Raw genomic sequence first — 17,194 nt, forward strand, 5'->3', positions numbered from 1 at the left:
AGCATGCAAAATTTAGAGAATAAAAAAATACAAGGCCTGACTGCCCCTCAGGAGGACGGACGTCATGATGCTGAACACAACCAAATGAATTCAGAGCTGAAAGGGACACCGCTCTGCACCAGCAGACCAATGCCCTCATCTCGTAAGTGGGGACAGTGGGCAGGCATGAGTGACTGGCGGAGCTCAGCAGCAGGACACACACAGATCTAGCTGCCAGTACTATCTGCAGCCACATGCATCTAAAACACCAGGAGATGAATATCCAGAGCACATGAGGCCACAGACTTAAATAAAACGTTTCCCCCTGATACCCAGGGTGGGTGAAGTTGATAACACGACACAGCCGCACACCTCACATATTTAAGAGATTAAATGCAAAGAAATGATCTCAAAGACTTTAATACCCAGTTTGATAAACACAATCATGTTTCCATCCAATTTTCTGATGTGCAGCAAAATGTACTACTTTAAAAAAACATGCATTCTTCAGCCTTCCCCCCCTTTTTTTGCCTTTCCAAACAGCACTGGATATTTCTGATCTACATAATATGATGTTATATGTACATTTTAATTACATGTTTTAGGAATACACAAAATCCATGATATTTCAGTAACTCATAGTGTATTTATAAAATGAAAAGTTCTCTATCAAAATACACTCTTCACTGGGAAAAATAAATAAAACACAAATGGATCTACACAAAGTCAAAATTAACTTTGGTAGATTTAGCGTAGGACAGTCCATAGCAAGCATATTTGCCCTTATTCCCCCAGAGCTGTTCATCTTCCAAGTTAAGATTTTTAAAACATTTTTAATTGAGATTATTATGTTGACATTTCTCATTCCACATCATCTTCAGCCAAGCTCTGAGCACTTACAATTCTCTGAAAGAGGAAAAAAAATGTTTAACTCTTACAAAGTATGAGTATTTAAATCAGGTTTCTAAGTTCAACAAAAATGTCCTTTGTTAAAAAAAAAAAAGTCTTTGTATTCAAAGAAATAAATCTTGCAAAAAGTTACCTTTTCTGATATTTATTTCAACATTAAACACTTTATACATTATCATCTAAGAAAATAATGCTCCTAACTACTGTCAGTCTCATTTCAAAATTCAAATGAATAAAGGAGACATACCATTTTATTGTGCTACACGTTAGCCAATTACATAACTGAAACCAAAATGAATCAAGATCTCTTTTTATGCCTATGTAAACTAAAAATACTGATGAGCACTAAGAATATACTGATCATTCAATGCTCCAAACATTTCCCTTTTTGGCCTGGAAATGCTCCAGATCATTATATGAGCAAGAATACAGTATTCTCAAATTAGTACTTTGAAAAGATTTCCAGATAACATGAGACAAGTTAGCTGAGTAAAAAAGGCCATCTTTACAGAGAGGAATTACAGCTGCATCCTGAATTCATCCGTATTTCAGGACATCACATCCCCCCCTCAGGTCAATTTCCCCAAAAGCTCTATACTATGCTTTTTTCAAAGCGCAAATAACGTTATATAAAGGATTCCGATACAGGCTAGGAAGCATTTTAGTCAAAATAAAAGGGATTAAGACCAAGTCCTTGGTTTTTCAACCCTCTACCCTAAAATAAATCTTTGGGATGTCTTTTCTTTTGTCCCTTTCCAATTTAGTGGAGTGTAAAGATCATTTTGAAAAATTACCTAGTCATTTTAATAATTTTTAACCACACCAAATGTGGAAATTAAAACATGTAACAGATATGCCATTCCAGCAAGTCAATTCACATGGGCTCCTTAGAAAGGATTAAAAATGCACAGCATGCACTTTAATTCACTCTGAAGCTATGATCTATGTGTACACAAATGGTAAAATATACTGCCCTATTCAATAGGGATTTGGCGGTGTAGTGAAATAATTCTGACCTCAAAGCCCACCCTGGCATAAGTGAGGCACTAGGGCCCTTAGACAAGTGAGGTCCGAAGGCGTCCAGGCTATGCCATGCTGGCTCCTGTCACACTGTGGACCTGAGTGCAGGTCACACGAGAGAGGTTTCAGAAAGTAGTAGAGAATGGCATGAATTTTGGGATTTGAATAGTATGGCCTGAGACTTAACTCTGAGAGACTCATTTCCTGATCCATCTCTTGGGCACAGTCACTAGCTCTTTTTCCCAGTCATTTAGATGCTTTTCCATTAGGGAAGAAAATCCCAAGCACTATCATCTTGAGTACTATTTCCATTACATGGATGAGCGTCACAATTCCACCATTTCACCAGGCTCATTTTTAAATGCTAATGTCCCTAAATATCTAATTCTCAGATTCTACTTGTAGTTCATAACATTTCAAATCCTTACCTGACTAATTGTTGGAAGCTTAGTCAGAAGCATCTGGAACACTGGCGGTGGAAGAGTCTGCTGTAACACCTGCAGTAACTGCTGTGGCTGCCCGCACACCGCGATCGCATTGGTCAGATGGTCTACACCCTTTTCATATTCACCTGGAAGATTCATATAAATGTAACACACAACCTGAAAAGCCTCTGCCTTCGTCAAGAATTCAACTCTGAAATCCTCACTGTACCTCTAAGTGACACCAACCAAAAACATCATGCAAATAAAAACTTGGAAAGGATCTCTAGTACATGCATATAAATATTATGAAACCATTAACAAGGATGAGTCAGATTATCTGCACTGATATGAAGTATCTCCAATACACATGCTAAAGGGGGAAAATTAAGGTGCAGAAATGTCCATGTATATTACCTTTTACATACTCAGAATATTTCTGAAAGATTGTTTAAGAAATTACTAACAATGGAATAGCACATTTCTATGAGAAGAGAGAACAGAAGATTGGGGACCGAGACAAAAAGAAAGCCAATTCCATTTTAAACTAATCCCTTGTACTATTTCAATATTAACACATGCAAGTTCAAAATAAAATTGTGAAGTGATGATATGAGAAAAACGGTCATACTAATAGAAGTGGCAGGAAGAAGCAGGTAAAAAAAGTGATTACCTGCGAGTAGTATAATATTACCTTTTTATTTACCTACAAATTTCCTGCAATAGTTGCACTACTTTTGAAAGAAAAAAATTACACAAGGTTTATAGCTTTTTAAGGTTCACTTAACTGAATGCGTACCTGCTGCTAGGTGGCCCTTGTCCTCACTTAATTCTGTTCGAAACCAAACTCTACAGATTGTTCTAAATTCTCAGAGCAAATGAATTTTGTACTATTAAACATGGCTTCAAATTAAGTATTCTGTACATGACTTTTCTATGCAGGAAATCCTTTTAATGTCCATTATTAAAAACCCTCTATTAGAAATGTTTTATTTTTTTTTAGAGCAGTTCAAAGTTCACAATAAAATTTATAAGAATTAATTTCCTTAAAAAAAAAAAAAAAAAAAAAAAGGCAGCTCAGTGGACTGAGTGCCTGCCTGCAAACCAAAAGGCTGCCAGTTTGATTCACGGTCAGGGCAAAGGCCTGGGTGGTGGGCCAGGTCCCCAGCTGGGGGCATGGGAGAGGCAACCAATCAGTGCTTCTCTGGCACATGGATGCCACTTGGCCAGTGAATCCTCATGGCAATAAAGGGTATTACATGGTTGTGTGGGGACAATAAAAGCTGTGATGCTGTAATTAGACGCCTTTATGAGCACAAAGGACAATATTTACTTGAAAATTTGCATGAATTGATTTATCGGAATCTATATTTTTAGGGATAGATATTAAATGGAGATAGCTACTGGAGTGGTATGTGTGGGACACAGAGGATCACCTGAGACATGTCCCAATACTTCAGAACAGGCTGCAGTTTGTGAACAACCACAGCAGCTCAGCGCTGGGGAACCCATTCCCACTCTGCACTTGCAGCTGATCCCAGGCACACACCTTAGGGTGAGCTCTTACTGAGTTAATGGAATACACTCAGGGAAGATGCCTGGATTGAAGGAGAACTTGGCAAGCAATGACGCTCACGGCCCAAACTGCTTATGCTCCCACCTGACTTATGTTGACACTGACCTTTACTCTAATTCTCACCATCTGAGTCTTCTACCTCTGGCTGGCCTGGTAGTTTCCACCAAAACAAAGGAAGTTTGGCAGCTAAGTTAAGCAATTCTCTGGGTGTGCTGGGTTGAACTGTCAAACTGAACTTGGGAAAAAGAACAACTCTTCCCTGTCCCTCCTTAATCTGCCCCTATCACCATGAGTAACTGTGCTCAGTCTTGATCTAACAGCTCAAATCAGGAAGATAGCAAGAGTGGATGAATCTCTAAGATAACCCAAATACAAATGATAAGGAGTATGGCTCTATTCTAATATCTTAATATTAGTAAATTTAAAATAATGTTTGTTTCTGGAGGGGGTCAGAACAAAATTTTGATAGTATGGATATCTTTATGAGCATGAAAAACATTTACTTGAGGATGTCTGCATAAATTGAAATATTACAATTCTTAAACACAGATACCAATCACTACACATGCAGAACTTTCTTTTCAGATGTTAAAGTAATATAACTGCCCTGACTGGTGTGGCTGTTGGTTGGGCATCATCTCACACGGAAAAAGATTGCTGGTTCGATTCCAGGTCAGGGCACATGCCTGGGTTGTGGGTTCAGTCCCCAGTAGGGGTGTGTGCAAGAAGCAACCAATCGACGTTTCTTACCGTCTTTCTCTCTCCCTTCCTCTCTCTCTAAAATTAGTAAAAATTTTTAAGTAATATAATTTTTTAAAAAGTAGTATAATTACAGCCTTTCAAATGATCCTTGTGAGGATTTTGGTGCCCTATGATTAAACCTCACATTTTTCTTATTTGCATTGGGGAAGAACGTCACGTAATTATTTTCTCAGTCATTTCCATTTTTCCTTAAGTATTATCAGCCTACTTCAAGATCCAAAGATAATTACTTCCTCAAAAAAAGTTATTTCTTTTCAATTTTTAAAAGATTTTATTTACTTATTTTTAGAGAGGAGGGAAAGGAGGGAGAAAGAGAGGGAGAGAAACATCAACTGGTTGCCTCTCATGTGCCCTGACTGGGAATTAAACGAGCAGCCTTTCGGTTAGCAGGCCGGCGCTCAACCCACTGAACCACACTAGCCAGGGCAAAAAGTTATTTCTTGAAAAAGATATGATGAACGGTAAAGATGGTTTGTTACCACCTTAAATCTTCAATCTGTTCTCATAAACGAAACAAAAAAACCAAATGCATATAGTGCAATACTGTCTATATTTATTATGATATGGTGATGAGAATAAGAAAAACTGGAAGCTTTTTCATTTTTTAAATCCTCACTCCAGGACACACTTAGAGGGAAAGGGAGGGAGAAAGAGGGAAGAGGAAGAGGGAGGGAAACATCGATGTGAGAGAGAGACATCTACAAACTGCCTCCTATACATACCCCGACTGGGGACTGAACTGGGACAATGCCAACCCACTGAGCCACACTGGCCAGGATAAAACTTAACACTTTTAAAATTAATGACAGCAACTACTTTAAAGCTACTTTTGAGAAAAGAGCTAATTTGACACTAAAAATATTTTAAGTACATTTAAGACTAAATTACTGAATTACAGTTCACATTTTTCAATTTGATCATTTCAATTTCACGATATAAATTTTTTATGTATTGTGCAATGACTATATTTGCTAAACTACTTTACATGGCCTCATTTGTTAAGATTACTCATTACCTTCTCAATATCAAGAAAATGTAAAACACATAATATATTATGGACGATGAGAATCCAGATGAAATACTAATTTCCAGACCCAGTCTTAAATAACACAATACTCACATTAAATGCCTGACTGCTTGTCTTGAAACAGTCACGCACTGCTTAATGATGGGGACTCGTTCTGAGAAACGTCGTTACGCAATTCCATCACTGTGCGAACATCAGAGTGCACTTACTGACACACACCTAGATGGTACAGATGGTATAGCCTACTACACACTCCTGTGCTACAAGCCTGTACAGCAGGTTACTGTACTGAGTACTGTAGGCAACTGTAACACAGTGGTAAGTATTTCTGTATCTAAACATAGAAAGGCATTGTAACTTTATACAACTAGCAGCACAGTAGGTTTTGCAGGGGAGAAAAACAAAAGTTTAATTACATGTATACCTCCTGTATACCTGAGACACCCAGGAAAACTGAGAACCTTACTGAAATGGCTGAAGCCACCACCTTAAATACTCTCTTCTGCAGAAGACAAAAGATGATAAAGTTCTGGCCAGTGTGGCTCAGTGGATTGAGTGCCGACCTGTGAACCAAAGGGTCGCCAGCAGTTCGATTCCAGGTCAGGGCCCATGCCTGGGTTGCGGGCCCAGTCCCCAGTAGGGGGTGTGAGAGAAGCAACTGATCAATGCAGCTCTCAAACATCGTTGTTTTTCTCCCTTTCTTCCTCCCTTCCTCTATTTCTAAAAATAAAATCTTAAAAAATAAAAAAGATGATGAAGGTAGGGAGGAGTCAGTTATGGGAGGTGACTGGGAAAAGCACAGAAAACAAGATAAGACTATTATTACAGGCTTAAGTCATAGTCTTCTGCATTGATAGTTTCTAGAGGCAAGGTCAACCCCCCCCTTTCCCAGGGAGACACCCCAACAAAGACAGATTTCCTTTACAAATATAAATGCTTTTTTTTTTTTTACAAAGGGCAACTTCTGCTTGGTTTTTAGAGCTTGTCCCATGTTGGTGTTTCTTAAAATTACCCAGCCTAAAATAATCCTTATGCCAAAGAGACAATTTAGGGTGACAAATCATGTTCCCTACAGTTTGCACCAGGCATGACAACACACATGTGAGTAATGCGGTGCTGAAAAAGTCCAGTTGCCTAGTGACAGCTACAAAGTTCCTAGGCAACAGGGATTTTTCAGCTCCACTATAATCTTATGGGACTAGTGTTACATACGTAGTTCATCCTTTGACCAACAACACAAGACTGTATTGTTTTTAAATTTTATTTATTTATTTGTTTATAGAGAGGGGAAGGGAGGGAGAAAAGAGAGGGAAAGAAACATTGATTAGTTGCCTCTCACAGGTCCACAACCCAGGTACATGCCCTGACCAGGAATTGAACTGGCAACGCTTCGGTTCATAGGCCAGTGCCCAACCCACTGAGCCATAACAGCCAGGGCACAAACTGTATTTAGACAGAAGTTACAATAACTTTTTAAGCAGCAGCTGTACTGACACAGGGCCCTAACAATGAAGCCATATCCTAGTGGTTTTAGTGCCTTTTAGGAGATAACAGCAGGCCTCCTCTGCAGCGCTGGAGTGACTACCAGACCAGGCTGGATTAGACGCTTCCAGGGGCTCACCCAGGCCCAGACAGCCAACAAATGAATTCAGCTGACCCCGTGGGTGGCCAGAACACAGATTCATCTCTGGCGGGACCTTTGTGCAGATCCAGTCCTCACGTTCAGTATTCAGAAGCAAGGATGCCAGGCACCTAGATCTCAGCTAACCAACCCGGCCAACCTAGAATTCCTTTCTGCTTTCTCTCGCCTTCCCCATTCCTACCTTAGATGGCTTGGTTCCAGGACTATCCACTCACGACTCCCAAGTCAGAATACATAAATATGTAGCTTCTCCTTCTTCCTAAATTCACTGCAAGTCTTTATTTGGGGAGACTGATCTGACCTTTGTCTCCAGTTGTGTGTGGCTGCCTGATGGATAAACCGTATTCTCTGTGGAAGACCTGTTGCCTCAGAGCCAAGACTTCGCTGTGTGCAATGGGCAACAGAACTACCGATTTTGGTAGAATACTACACCAAAAAAGCCCCTTATCACCACAAACTTACATCAGTGTGAAGAATTCTACCTAGTCTTCTAGCCTTTTAGTAACTGTTCAAGAAAAGTACATCAGCTCCAAACAGCGCCACTTGTGCTAAAAGCCTATGAGACCAAACCTACATTTAATATCTGATCTAATTACAGTTCCAACCTCTCCCAGAAACATAAGCCTTAATGAACCAGTCTGGAGTTCTCTGGTCAAAGACCAGTCCACTCTGTCACCCAGACCCTTCCTCAACACCCACAGAGAAAGGCAATCTGCATGATAAAAACCCTTCCCTTCTCTTCCCCCAAATAACCCTTTCTTTTCTTTCACTAATAGCTCCCATGCCCCACCCTGCTTCCTATAACAATCTTTCATTTTGTACATCCCCTTGGAAAGCACACCTTTCTAGTTCTAGATGGGATGCAGCCCTATTCGTAAATTGCTTAATAAAGCCACTTAAATATTTCAAATTTACTTGGTTGAATTTTGTTTTAGTTTTACATGACTATTACCTTGGGCTAGTAACTCTTCACCAAGCTGTATTTCTTCAAGGAAGAATTTCTGAACAGCTTCAGCATCTTTAAGGTCAGGTAACTGTTTGGAAGTAGAATATTCAATAATTGATTAACAACATTATGTCAGGGGACATAACCAATACACAGAAAATTATATGCTAAAAATAAAACCAAAAATTGAAATTTACTCACAAGGATGTTTAGTATCTACATTGAAATAAATATATTGATCAACCTGGTATTTGAACATTCTTAGAAAGCTGTGAGTCAAACCTAAAGTAAAAAAGAAATACAAATACCTCTACCATAAAATACACACATTACCACTTTTTGGATCATTATTATACTTTTACATAACTATAATCAATATATTCTTCTATTCCAACATATTTTTGTAAAGATTTTACATGCATCTAAGTCGTTATTTTTAAATGGCAATAGAATATACCATCGAAGAATATATAATTGCACAATCGTTATATATTGGGCATTCAAGGTAGTTTTAAATTTTTGCAATTACAAGTGGCTTTACTTAAATAAATTTGCATTTCTGTGTTTTTGTTTTACATATTTCTGTTACATATTACAAGACTGAATGATTATGGTAATATATAATACCACCAGCTATTTGGCTTCTCTTTTTAAAAATGTAAACCTACTATTAAAAAGTTCCTTTTTATTTAAAACCCTAGAGTTCTACTAATGTAAGTTTTTGGTTCTTGGATCATATTACACACACACACACACACACACTCTCTCTCTCTCTCTCCTATTATCCAACATGGATGGACAAAATTTCAATTTCTGAAAGCAAAGGTATTTCTCATTGACTACCACAACATACAGCAAGAATTTGATCATACCTGAATCTAAAAATACATATTGATGCATGTCTTTAATATAGCTATTTCCTATATCCTTAAAAATACTACTAAAAATGTAATGAACACATTTCAGAAAGGTAATTCAAATACAACAGAACAAGTGGTTGTCTCCCAGTTTTACTTCACTATTGTCATGTCCAGGCAGTTTGCTGCACTGATTACTCAATTGTTTCAAAATAACAAAACGTAACATTTATTCACTTATTTTTTCCTTGCCTCAACTTGCTTCATAAAGAACCACTCCTGATCCAGCAGTCCAAGTCCTGGGAATCCAGACACTGGAACTAATTTCAATAAATAAGAAAAGCTGTATTCACAATGATTAACATTTACTTACTTAATTTACTTACACATGTCACAGAACATTTTTTTATCAAGCAGATAAACCTATGCAGTCATTTAAAATAATCATGAACACGGGATCTATGAAAAGAAAAAAATAAATAGATTTATATCTACATTTACATATTACAACTAGGTGAAAAAATGTCAAGTGATGGGATTCTGGATCAGTGAGTGAATAATCTTATGTAACTTTTGAAATGAATAGCACGTGGTTCTTCTAAAGAGCAGAAACATTAAGAAATGTTTTATTTTATTATTTTGAAGCAGCTGAGTGAGTTTTGAGCCTTTTGGTTTAAATGTCTTCTGGAGACTACCATCTATTGCCCCTTAAATATTGCTCAGATGAGAAGGTATCTGCAGTTATGACCAAAAAACAGAGGGAATAGAGATAACGAAGGACCAAATGGATAGTCTACAACTGAACTCAGTTAACTATTCTTAAAAACAGCAAATTATATTTTTAAATAGAACATCAAGCTTTCTCAAAATACCTATGTGAAGTACTTTTAAATAGTTATTTATATAAAATACATACCGTATTTTTCGCTCCATAAGATGCATCACCCCACCCCCCCCAAATTGGGGGGACATGTCTGTGCGTCTTATGGAGCCAATATTGTGTCACAGACCGTGATGTGTACTACCTGACCTGGGGTTCCCAGAGAACTAGAAGAGTACTTGAACCTTAAAGTCTCTCCTCATTTGTTAATGACAGTGATGATGGTTTTTAATACCGCTGTTGACTGCTGTTCACTTTACATGGTTGAAATGTTATTCTATTTTATTAAATATTTTAGTACACCACTTGGTTCAGAATTTTTTTTCCTCTTGTGCTTCCTCCTCTAAACCTAGGTGCGTCTTATGGAATGAAAAATACGGTCATACAGGGTGGGCAAAATACAATAATAAATAAGAATAAACTGTTCATATGGAAAATACACTAATAAATAATACAAGAATAAACTGTTTAGCCTACTCACAACTGTAAACCTACTTTTACCTACCCCCGTACAATTTAAACAAACAAAAAAACACAGATTTAGTATTACCTTGGAAAGCCCAGCTCTCTCCTTGGCAAGCTTTTGTTTCTTTCTTCCTGTAAGAAATAAAATATTTTCATTTATCATTAGTAAAATGAGAATCGAAATAAGTCTAAATGCTGTGGCAGTCATTTACTCTATTTCCAAAGCATTACTGACTCGTGGGCTCTCAGGTCTTCTTGTGATTTGTCAGGGTCATAATTGTGGCCAATGAGCTCCAGGCAATGTGACATTTCTGAGCAGGAGCTTCCCTTCACTCTGGGCACCAGGACCAGCCATTTACGAAGAGGAGACAGCTCTAGCAGCTGGGTCTTCTGAGTAAATTACAAGCAGAGCAAACCCTCCCCCCCTGCCTACCCTGGACATGAAACATGAGCAAGAACTAAGCCACCACTGTTAGGGAGCTTCATTACCGAAATATAACAGATTCTGTTTATTGAATGTTGAATGTTGAACACTGACTGGCATTCTTAACTGGGAAAGGGGGGATCTGGTATTTGAGAAAGTTTTTATTTTTTTAATAATTTTTTATTTATTGACTTTTTTTTAAAGAGAGGAAAGACAAGAGAATATCATTTGCTGTCCCACTTATTTATACACTCGTTAGTTGCTTCCTGTATGTTCCCTGACTGGGGACTGATTCGGCAGCCTTGATGTATGGAACAACACTCTAACCAACTGATATACCCAGCCAGGGTGAGAAAGTTTTCAATCAATCAATCGTTTATGCATTTGACAAAAATGCTAAATTTCTAATTCAACTACTACTGACTTATTAAGCAAAAACAAACCTCTGCCTACAGTCCCTAAAATATTTTGTTTTGTCTTGTTTTTGTTATGAAACAGCAATACTACATCTTAGGAGTAGGAGATGTTTACTTAATCATGGCTTAGTCAACCTTTAAAACCAAACAGTAGGACACTAACAGTATTTAAATGGCCAATTAACTGTGTACCCCATATGAAGGTGCTGGCACGGAGGAAGCCCAGGCTTTGTCTACACCCCAGCTCTTGCACTTACTGGCAGTGCCACCTTGGGCAAGTTACAGTGACCTGGCCTCACTTTCTTCTCAGGTAAAACTGGTCTAAGAACAGTACCCGCCTTAGTGCTGTGAGGATGAAATGAGTTAATGTGTGTACAGTGTTTTTTAACAGTGCCTGGTTTATGTGCCAATGACAGTTGTTAACTGACACAGTTCAGGACTAATTTCTCAGCTAAAGACTACCAGTGACATGGAGAACAGCCGTGCGGCACAGCTAAAAAGGCAAGGCTCTCATACTCATTACTTGGATGACCTCAGGCAAATAAATCTCTGCTTTCCAGAGACCGGGCTCCCTTACCTTGACCACTGCAAGAAACAAAGCCATAGTGAGACAGGCACCTGTCCTCCACTAATCCCAACCCCTACGCATGAATGAAGAAATGAAGAGGCAGGGATGCGTTTGCCTATTAACTGATTAGGGCCAAGGAGCCTTCTTTTCTTATCTAACTTTACAAACTGGCTTTAACCATACTAGTGTCTCTTGCCGACCCTAGCCACCATAAAACAAAGTGCAACTATTTTAAGGTTTAATACAATTTTAGCAGCTTCAGCAGAAAAATACAGGTTAAAGTTGACCTCGCGTATTAATTTGAAGACTGCCTGTTTTTCCTAACAAACTACCTTTCCTAGGCGTTCATCACTGGGCAGGCAACTAACTGCAGGGGGAAAGCACACATACCACATCCTACCCTCACCTTGCTTGAGTTTCATTTGGCCCCCTTGAGGGGGAAAATAACGACCGAGACCAGAGTATGTTAACTAAGTCCTAAATGTCGCACACACTAGGGCCGCAAGGAGAGTACCAAGTCTGGAAGAGAAACGGAAGGCTTAACAGAGGAAGCCGGTGTGAAGACAAGGAACAGTTGGATGTGTTAAGGTAAGCACTTGGTGAGTCTGAGATGCTACATGCCACGGCACTATTCTAAAGGATAGTAATTAGTTTCCTTAATCTTCACAGTAACACGAAGACATGCACTGTTATCATCCCATTTTACAGACAAGAAAATTGACAAGGTACAACCAGTAAGAGGTGCGGAGGCGATTTGGACTGAGACAGCTGCATTTCCCACCATTGGCACCCCCTCCAACGTGACTCTCAACTGCCTCTAAGTGGTGCAGGAGTGAAGATGGTCCCATCATCATAAAAATCACCCCAGATATGAACGCGGCCAGTTCATGAAATAAACAGAAATGCCAATGTCAGAATTTATGTAAAATTACAAAAATGGTAATGAAACCCAGTAGAGAGAAACTTAGTTTCCAGTACTACCCACTTTTACAATTGTTCTTTTATAGAGTGGAGAGCAGTGGGTTGCTGCTGCTGAATACTGGCTACAATTATCAACTTTAAAGACTGCTTAACTTCTTTAAATTTCTAGCAATAAAATTACAATTCTGGCTTTAGTTTCATAAGACAACTTGTTATATTAACTCATTTTCAGAGATAGTATCTATGATAAAGGGACAGATGGTAACAGACTGGCAAACCAACCAGCAAAATCAGGCCTTGACTCAGGAGTACTGGCTGTAAGTCTCAAGGGTTATTGTGTAAACCTCATGAGTCAAACCGTTTACTTTAAAAAATACAAAGCCCTGGCTGGTGTGGCTCAGTGGATTGAGCCTGTAAACCAAAGGGTCACTAGTTCAATTCCCAGTCAGAGCACATGCCTGGGTTGCAGGCCAGGTCCCCAGTTGGGGGCGCACGAGAGGCAACCACACGTTGATGTTTCTTTCTCCCTCCCTCAAAATAAATAAATAAAACCTTTAAAAAATAATACACATAAAATATAAGCTTACAAAAAAGCCCCAAATCTAAGTCATTCTAGTAGCATTCAATTAAATAAATTACTTAATATACTTTAAAATGATGAATCACTTTACACAGTACTGTATGTTAAAAATATGCCTATAGTTAGCACTATAAAGTCAATGTTCACTTATTAAATAAAAATTATGCTATAACAGGCTTCATAATCTGCTCTTGCTAATGAAAGACCAAAAAATCTAAATAAATTAGAATCCTTGATCTAATTTCAAACCTTATTTTAAACTGAAGCCTCTTTTCCTAAAAAAAAAAGTTAACAAGCTAAAATGACCTATTTGAGTAACCAGATTACAAAACTACTGAATTAGTTTTAATTGCTTAAGAAAATATCAAATAAGTTATATTCATAAAGAATCTTCAGCATTCATCAATTACTGTGCCAGAGGCTATACTGAACTCCACCTTTATTATACCATTTAACAAAAGTGAAACTAAAACTTTGAAGTCATTGCCCAAGGTTACTCAGCTAATAATTCAAACCTGATCACTTAAATCACTAGGCTACTACTGCTCAAGTGAGAAATTAATAAGTTAAAGATGGAAAAGAAATTTTGAAAATGACTGGTTTCTTAATTTGTCTAAAATGAGAGTTTTTATGATGTCTTCAACCAAAAATTAATTTCCTCAAGGTCAAGAATGGTGGCGGACACTTCAAACATCTTACTTAATCTTCACAAATCCAACCAGAGGCAGGGGGCATTACCTGATTTTACAAACTTAAAAAAAAAAAAAAGGAAAGAAAAGATTCAGAAATTCCAAGATTATGCAGCTAATTTGTGAACAAACTGGCCTGGAAACTCAAGAGTCAAACCCAAAACAGCAATCTCTCCGCGAGTCTACCTAACCTTAAAGGAAGTAAGTTATTTCTCGGTCTCTGCCCTCCCTAAAATGTAAGGGAGTGGCGCCTGGATGCCATACTGTAGACGGTAGGAGATCGGCGAGGTCCGATGCGGTAGTCACGAGCCACACGTGGCTGCCCGACACATGGGGATGAAAGAAACAGTATGAAACAGCACAACCACTTCTTTGTACATCCTGGGCTTCAATAATTTACACATCAAATTTAATGTCAGAAACTGTTTCAGCAACCTAGATAACTTACAAAATCTTTCTCATTCCAACAAATTCTCTCTTCTATTTCTGCAAATGAGTATGCCTCCGAAATTCGAAGATCACAATGGTTTTAGTGACACGACCCCCCCCCCCGTAAAAATCCTCTTAAAAGATGTCGCAGGTATGAAATAAGACTGAGCCACAGGGTAAGCGCAGCCCTTTGGACTCCCCTGCAATTTCTATAGCATTCACTCATATCTTGGAAGCCTTCAGAGCGAAGCTACCAAGAGGGTTTAAGAATGCAACGACGATACCGTGTCGTACTTCCAGAAATTAGTAAAATATAAAAAACACAGCTTTCCAGTTAAAACTAGATTTTAAAAGGTGAGCGCAAAAAAAGAAACCGAAGTTCCCCACATACACACCCTAAATTTTAATGCAAACAAGAGTGCACTTATAAAGACAAAAATGGGGAAAACAACATGGGAAAAACGTTCCCGTTTCTCCAAAATGGAGGAATCACGCAGAGAACAGAGCAGCCCTGGGGGCGCGCGGCAGCGCCGACACCTCTTTCCGGTTGGTGGCTCGCCGCCCCAGGCCCTAAACACCACGTGGCCGCCCGCTGCCCCGGGCCACGCGGCGGGGAGGGGGCAGAGGTAGAGCTGGGCCCACGGCGGGAGACAGCAGGCTCGGGGAGGGGGCCGACTCACGTTCTCGCAGCCTGTTCTTGAAGTTGGGGTCACTCCGTCTCTTTCGGTCGAAGTAAATGCAGTACCCGATGAAGAGGGCCCCGCACACGCCAGCGGCGATGGCGCTGTTCCGGCCCACCATCTTTTCTCGACCGCGGAGAGGAGTCGGAGGCCGAGGAGGCCCGGAAAAAAGTCGTTAACCAAGAACCCTCACGGCGGACGGCGCCGCTCAAACTGGCGCCCACCGCCAGGGAAAGGAAAAGAGAAAGGGGGAGTACGCCATTTCCGGCCTCGTCACTCGAGGCCCCCGGGCCGTCCGCGGCAATGCCTGAGCAGAAGCCCCCCGGCCGTTGGCGGCGATACCTGGGCGGAGGCCCCCGGGCCGTCCTCGGCAGTGCCTGGGCGGAGGCGCCCGCGCCGCTTCTGCGTCTGCGCAGCGGGCGTAGGCGTTGTCTTGGAGGCGCCTGGAGCGGTACGCAAGTGTGAGCCAGGACTTGACGAGCAGTCGTGCACGTCCGCAGGACTAGAGCTGATTGAAAGGGAAGGTTGCTGACGTCAAATGCGTCACTGCACTCGTGAAATGCAGCCAGCCTGCGACTGGTTTCAAGTTCAGTCACAGCCCGTGGTGCAACGAGAACCGTCATCTAAGTGATTCAGTTTCAAAAGTATTACAATATGGTTTCACGAGTGGAAGAAAATTAAATGGAGCATTGGTATAAAAATATAACCGGTCAAAGAGATGGAAGGGGAAAAATAGAAAACGTGAGTTGTTTTATAGCCACAGGAAACGTCATTTATGTGGGTTAAATTTGAAAAGACAAAACCTTCGACAGAAAGCACACAGCAGTCAAGCCCAGGGCTCTGGACTTGGGCTGGCTTCTGCCCGGCTCCTCGGCCGTCCGCTGAAGCGCTCCGAGTGACAGGAAGGTCGCTATTTGTTAAGCCTGCAGACGCCCTGTTTTCTTTAACCTGGCCTTTTATTTTGATTTTTTTCTTTCCCTTTGACTCAAAAATGGCCTTACCTAATAATCACTAAGGCCTCAGGACAATGAGGTTCCGCTCAGAATCCAGTAATCTTAGAAACAAGGTGCTGAGTGTATTGACTATTGAGAGTTTTAAAGCAAACTAAACATGATATGTTGTCCTCGGTTGTTTTAGCTCCGGACCCAGCAAAGCAGAACTTCCCCACAAAAGAGATCGTTGTGAAGTTGGACGGGACAACTCCATGACTGACGTTAGGATCGAATGCAGTGACTGAGTGCGCCTACCGAGCACTTCTACCAAGCACTCACCCGTCAGCGGAGAGCAGGGCCCTAACTCCATTGTTAGTCACCATGATTCATGATTTTTCCCTATAGAATCCATCCCCTGGAAGCCACTGGGAGCCAGGACTTCGACTAGGAGATACCTGTGACCCCAGCATGGCACCATCTCCTTCATAAATCCTTACTTTCCTGACTTCGCTCTGGTACTATGGAAACATGAGGCTGCAGGCCCTAACCTGGAGGCCCTAACCTGGGAAGGCCCTTCAGCTTAAATGACAATGAAGCCAAGACCCTAGGGAACATTGGAAACTGGACCAAAGGTACATAAACGTTGAGGTCACTACTGTGAGGTACAAGAGACCAGGTGACATGTTATACAGAGTAGTTAGAGCCAACATCAGCAGCACCTCTAAGCCCTTAACCATTCTACCTAAGTATCTGCTGTAAGAATCCTGAAGGAGAAACAGTCTGTAAGGCCCCTAGGCACTTGTTTATGAGTGGAATCACTGCTGGGTTGTGGAATGACCTTAGTGAATCATTACCAGTGTTTTTAATAAAATAAAATATCAGAGACCAACAGTCCTGGCATGTGAAACTTTCGTGTCAGTTAAATACATCCATGTTTGTACTGGTCACAATGTAAATTTAAAGCTATTGCAGATGATAGTCAAAAAGTGTGAAACTGCCTATCTAGGCCAAGACCCTTATTTCACCAATCAAGATTTTAGACAAAAAGGCTTGTCCAAGGTCATGTACAG

The 17,194-nt window shown here is 40.2% G+C and overlaps 1 protein-coding gene and 1 non-coding gene across 2 annotated transcripts; both read right to left on the bottom strand.

Annotated features, from left to right (window-relative positions):
* Positions 1-383: 383 nt before the first annotated feature.
* On the bottom strand, positions 384-15,503 carry TOMM20 (translocase of outer mitochondrial membrane 20). Its single transcript, XM_090263214.1, has 5 exons — positions 15,193-15,503; positions 10,571-10,617; positions 8,290-8,371; positions 2,337-2,479; positions 384-885 (listed from the first exon to the last, which is right to left on the bottom strand). The coding sequence occupies exons 1-5, from the start codon at positions 15,311-15,313 to the stop codon at positions 841-843; spliced, it is 438 nt and encodes a 145-aa protein (XP_090119340.1). The 5' UTR covers positions 15,314-15,503; the 3' UTR covers positions 384-840.
* LOC149992510 (small nucleolar RNA SNORA14) lies at positions 14,653-14,787 on the bottom strand. Its single transcript, XR_016508380.1, has one exon. It is a non-coding gene; the product is annotated as a small nucleolar RNA SNORA14 (small nucleolar RNA).
* Positions 15,504-17,194: the final 1,691 nt, after the last annotated feature.

Source organism: Furipterus horrens, unplaced genomic scaffold, assembly GCF_987537825.1.
Source record: "Furipterus horrens unplaced genomic scaffold, mFurHor1.1.pri manual_scaffold_15, whole genome shotgun sequence".
Taxonomy (NCBI): Eukaryota; Metazoa; Chordata; class Mammalia; order Chiroptera; family Furipteridae; genus Furipterus; species Furipterus horrens.